The following is a 6,000-nucleotide window of genomic DNA, read 5'->3' on the forward strand; positions in this document are numbered from 1 at the left end:
ATCCGTCATGACTTAAAGGATCAATGAACTCCCACATCCTTGACGTTCCCCCCAAAAAATAATGTAAAAGACTTGATTCGTTACTAAGGCCTTTTCTTTCTTTGGCCAAACAGATGAATTTCATTTATAATAAACAGGTTATTTAATTATACTCTGATAACTAATTATTATTATAATATATATTAATAAATAAAATTTGTTTACCTTTTTCGAGTCTTGCTAGAGTAAAACAATTAAAAAAGGAGACTAGAAATAATAAAAGGATCGTCGATGAGTCCACGAACCGGAAGAAATTCATTTTAATTTGAACATGATAAAAACACGTAAGAGATGTATTCTGTAGTATTATTTAATAAACAGTGTCTATATAAACAGAATATGTATATATTTTTTTTCAATTTAAAAATTGTTAATTTCATTGAAATGCACAGAAAAGAGACGAAATGAAACGTCGCTCATTGTCCTAAAGCAAAATGCACACTGAAATCTATGAAAGAGAATTTTTTGTTTTCTTTTCCTTTGACTACATCAATATATTTGAGTGCGTGAAAGGAGCGCGTTGCATATTATTCTTATAATAAGAGGAGAAGAATTGACATCAGCGCCACTTGCTCTTTAATTAATCATAAAAATCATTTTTTAAGTCTTTATTTTTAATATCTATATTTTATAATATGAAAATACATAAATAATTTGTAAAAATATATACAATAAATATAAAATCTATATTATAGCAATGGTGTATGAAGACATGTGGCGCTGCAGGTTCAGTTCTCCATGTCCTTCAATGTTATGTCTGGTTCAAAATGCACTGTCGAATCAATAAAATACTAAAGAGAGCGCGCTCTTTTTATTCTTCTTTTGCGAAACTTTAATGTTAAAAAAAGACAAAAATACAATGAGTAAGTAAGGTATATTTATAGGATGAAAGGAATCTTCATAATAAGTGAAAGGATAAATATAAACTATGTTTTGTTATGGATATATATGTGTGTTGCTCACGGTGTTTTATGAGGGATAATATGATAGTTGATATGATGCGCAAGTACATCATTTTTTTTGTCTGTTTTTATACGAGTATTTCACAGGCATCCACCGAGAGTGGGGTCTTTTCCTTCCCCCCTTTTGCCGGGCATGCATTTACTCGTATGAAAATAAAACAATATCATTCAAGTTACATGAACTAACATGCACACAACTTGGACGAGTATTCGGACGGACTCGTATTTCGTATTGTTCCTGATATTTTTAAGTGCTATGAATCGCATAATAAGAAGGAGGTATAACGTGTGAGCAATGGGGTTGTCAGTTATGTTATAAATGATATGTAATTGTGAGCTGGTTTTGTTTCTTTTTTCTCCATTATCGAAAAAGGTCATGACACAGATATTTCATATTGTCTCTGAAAGGGAAAGCACTTCTCTCCCCTCTTGTTTCAAATTCATTTTCTCCCTTTTTCTGGCATCTCTTGGGTGTTCCAGTCAAGAAGCATTTTTATGTCTAAAAGACGATGCATAAAAGTCTGTTGCTAAGAACGTTTCTGGCTGATTGTGTAAATGTATAATTTAATTTTTTTAAATTTTTTGAAAAAAATTTAATATTTATAAATTTCCTTCCAAAAATATTAAATTTTATAATAAAAAGAAATAATAATAAGTTAAATATATTTTTACCTGTAAAGGGGTACTTGTGTTAAGTAAATATTTTAAAAGTGGTACATCACTAAAAAAAAAAAAAAAAAAAGGTTGAGAATCCCTGCAATAGGGAACACAAACGATAATTATTAGTTGTGAGAGAAATTTTTTTTTAATCGGTGGATTTTTTTTTAACGCCAGGGGGTCCACAGGATTATATTCTGTAGAGGGGTTTGGTTTTTTGGATTTTTTTTTTTTGGAAAAAAGTTTAAAATATTTAATGTTTAGGAGAAAAATATCTAAAATTTACAACTATTCATTTATTCAATTTCAAATATTTATTTATAAAAAAAAAAATGTATAACTATACACAAAAAATTAAATTTTATGAAAAAAATTTGAAATATGATATTTTTCATTTTTTTTCAAAATCCACACCTATTAAAAAAATGAACTTTTGGAAAAAAATTCAAAATCCAAATATTAAATTTTCTAATAAAAAGCAAAAATTCCTTAATTTGGGGAGGGCTACAGCCCCTTCAGTCCACCCTCTGCGGAAACCTCTGTTATTCAATAGTTGTTGGAAGTTGTTCATGGTTTAATATACAAGATCTAATTGGAATTTATTTTATTAACAATGATACGTAGAAGAGAATTATAAAAATCGACAGCTGACAACAAAATACAGTGTAAATTTTTTATCTTCGTAACGAAGTGATACTTTCTAATTTTCCTCATGGGCGTTGTTGATAGTAATGATTGAGTGGAAAGTTGTCTGGTGATTTAAAGGCCCTCCTGTGAATAATATTTTAAGAGTAGCAAATTTTGGAAGCAGGCCGAAAACAAAACAAAACTACTTTTTCTCCTTCCCAACACATACTTGTGTTGGGTTCTGGCATGGAAATCCTAGACCGGTTTGTGACCGTTATAATTTTGTGTAAGACGGAACTTATTAAATCTGGAAAGATCTCATTATAAAACTCAGTCTACAAAAATCGGTTTTGATGGGTCCCACAACAGAAAATTTAGGTTTTTATAAAATAAATTTTCGTCAAACTATCTATTTTAATTTTTTTTAAATAAAAGTTTTATAATTATGTCTTGGACTGAGTTTCAACACTAAACCTATATATACTCGTATATATTTCCGGAATGGTCTCAGTTTAAAAAATCATATCTGTGCAACTGATTTTTCTCATCCCCATACCAAATTACCATACCAGCCACGACAGGTTTTTTAAGCCAAGTAATTTGAAGACTTTTGCTTTCGTTTTTTTTTTAAATGTTGATATTTTAAGGAAACAATATTAGTAATAATCGGACAATCATTTTCAGACAAACTTTGATGCCTTTATGTACACATAATCATGTTTAGAATTCTATAAAATATGAACTTAATGCGTGCAATATTTTTTTCTTGTTAGCAAACCGAAGAGTGTTTTTTTTTTTTTTTTTTTTTTTAATTTTCAAAAGCTGTTTCATTGTTCTTTGATTCTTGAAGAGATAACATCTAAGTATAAAGTAATTACTAGTGTTTTTACTCATCAAAGATGTATAGTAACAAGGATGATTATTTATATATCCAGGGTTAAGCCTAGAACCATTTTTAACTTGAGCTTTAAATGTAAGATAAATGCAGAGTCATGTTTTTAATATCAAGATGACAAGTGCCCTCCTACAACTGCAACTGATCAAACAACCCCTCTGTCTTTAAAACCTAGTGACGTTACTGGTCAGACCCTACTTAAAGCCCTCAAATATGATATAAACCAAGATTAATAGAAACACAAGGTAATACCATAACGCTTTTTTTTTTTTTTGGAATGTTTGACTTCCACTACGCTTTTTAATAGTGACGTCAGTGAGAATAACTGTTACTAGGTGTAGACATATATTACCCTCCTTAAGTGTTACTATTAGAGTACCACTATCAATTGCTATGTCGTTAAAATATGTCTGCCCAGCCTAGCAGTCAATACGATGTATCAAATTGAATTGAAAATTCTAGCTATCCCGATTACATGATGATCTAACCTTGTATTTATAGTAAGCTTGATATAAATTACTCAGGCGCCATTATATAAACAGATTATGCTAGGGCCAAAGGAAAAAGGCTCAAATAAGTGAAAGCAAAAACCTAAATCAAGACTTGTTTCAAATTACTCAATGGGTATTTTTTGTACAACCACCCGAAATTGAAGGAAACATCATAGAATAAGCAGAATAATACCGCCACATGTGAAAAAGGAAAAAAAGAAAACCACAAGAATGTAATAGGCATAAAATTTATGAAAGATGTTGAGGTACAATGATTACTTCCAGCCTATGTCCTTCCTATATACGAAGTGGGATTTATATTAATCTCATAGTTGGACGCAGCTAATTTAATGAAACGTCATAACAGCTAAGCTACTCTCTTCCAAATCCTTTCTTTAACCCCGTCAGTGTTACATTATCATTTTGATGTACTGACAGGTTATATTTTATACAACTTTAATCGTTAGTTGGTAAATGCAGTATATATTTAGTTTTTTTTAAAACCTGTCATCATTCTTTTTGAACCCTCGTAAAGGGCATATCTATTGAACATAATATATGTTTTGACATTAGAAATGAGTTAAAATAAAGCATAAATCATAATTCTTCATTCTTGTTGTGATAAGATCAAATTGACTAAATAAAACTGCTTTGGATTGATAGAGCAATACAATAACAGCGTCTTAACTCATTCTCATATTTATCAGTTGACAACATATAAGCTGACATGATGTCACGATCGGTTATTATACTGCTCATGACATCCTTTCAGATGTGGTTTTTATTCTAACTGGGAATTGTACTTTTTCTCAACTCTAGACCAAAGATATAAACCTAGTAGCCGCACGAAGACCCCATAATCAATATTTGTTCAAATATACTGAGTGGCTACTCAAAAATTGCAATAGAATCACTAAATTACGAACAAACGGGATTTTTATGGAATCACGAAAATTCAACTCAAAACTAATTTGTGATATGTTTAAATACTATATTTAGCAATATTTTTATTCAATATTTCTTCCTTCAAAAGCAATGACAGCCTCGAGACGCCAGCTAACAGATTGAAGATGAAGGGCGTGTCCATGGCGTACCACACTCTGATGATGACAGCTCAGAGCAAATTTGGATGAGAGGTGCAGTAGAAATTGTCTTACAAGGCGACCCAAACTGCAAAGTCCAGGGGCTTGAAGTCAAGGCTTAAAGGAGGTCATATGGAGGCAGGCTAGAAGTCAGCCATATTGTTTATGTAGAAGTTTTTGTTCTTCCTAGATGTTTTGGACTGTAAGAAAGTTCGGATGGAGATGCCAAGGGTAATTGCAGCCTTATCGGCAGTGGCAACTGCACGGAGTAGATTGCACATGTTTGAACTTTTTTGTTGTTGCTCCAAGTTTTTGACACTTAAAGATATAATGAAAACAAAACTTGTTGTCACTTTGTTTCAGCTCTCGTTTGATTGGACATTGAAATCTCTTAATTATATTAATAATGTGATAAAATTGTAAGCAAAAGCTACTGCAAGTTTTGGGTTCCCACTCTGAACTTGGCTACGCGGTTACTTTTTTGTCCGCTAGGGATATATAATATATTTGAATATTACATTAATAGTAACTACGTAACCTCCACGAAATCATCCTTTTATTTAGAACTAACTAGATTGACAATGTGAAGTAAGAGAAAAAAAATCGCATACGTAATGAATGAAAATGATGTATTGACGTCATCTTTGGTATCATAAAAAGCCAAATCTTATTGAAAAAAACAAACAAACAAAAACCCTGATATTGATATGATAAAAAATCTACTCAGACTCTATGGTTCGTTTCGATACTTAACTTTAGTTTTATAGCTTTACTCTTAAGATGCCATGAATTTTCTATTAAGTGGCTGACCATTATGAACTTTTTTTTGAGTTAATGCCTATTTTTATGGGGAAAAAAAGGTATTCATAAGCTGGCTGATTTTCTGTTTAAATGTACCCTTCAAAATAAAATAAAATAATCAAACTAAAGCCAAAACACGACTGCTACTCTGGTAGCTTTAACTTTTCCTTAACACCAAAACAAAGCCGCTTTTAGGGTAAAATAATACTATAATAGTTATCTATGAAGTTTTTCGACTGTAGATTTATTGTTCTATACAATTAAGAGATTGTTTATCCTATTAATAGAGACCAATTTGGCTGCGTCTTGGATTTGATGGAAGTTTTTTATCTTTGAACAGTTAATTATCAAATCATATTTGGAAAAATTATTAAAAATATGACATTTATAAAGTGCTTTATTACTTAGTTTTACATTAGACTTATAGCTAAGCGTGTCCTCCTAAT

General features: G+C 30.8%; 1 protein-coding gene across 1 annotated transcript in view; it reads right to left on the bottom strand.

Annotated features, from left to right (window-relative positions):
• The window catches only part of LOC121115232 (TGF-beta receptor type-1), a 41,215-nt gene extending 40,733 nt beyond the window's left edge, over positions 1-482 (bottom strand). Inside the window, 1 exon segment of the mRNA XM_040709428.2 lies at positions 205-482. Within this exon segment, the coding sequence (XP_040565362.1) occupies positions 205-298 (94 nt within the window). The 5' untranslated portion in view covers positions 299-482.
• Between the last annotated feature and the right edge of the window lie 5,518 nt (positions 483-6,000).

This window comes from Lepeophtheirus salmonis, chromosome 3 (assembly GCF_016086655.4).
Source record: "Lepeophtheirus salmonis chromosome 3, UVic_Lsal_1.4, whole genome shotgun sequence".
NCBI lineage: Eukaryota > Metazoa > Arthropoda > Copepoda > Siphonostomatoida > Caligidae > Lepeophtheirus > Lepeophtheirus salmonis.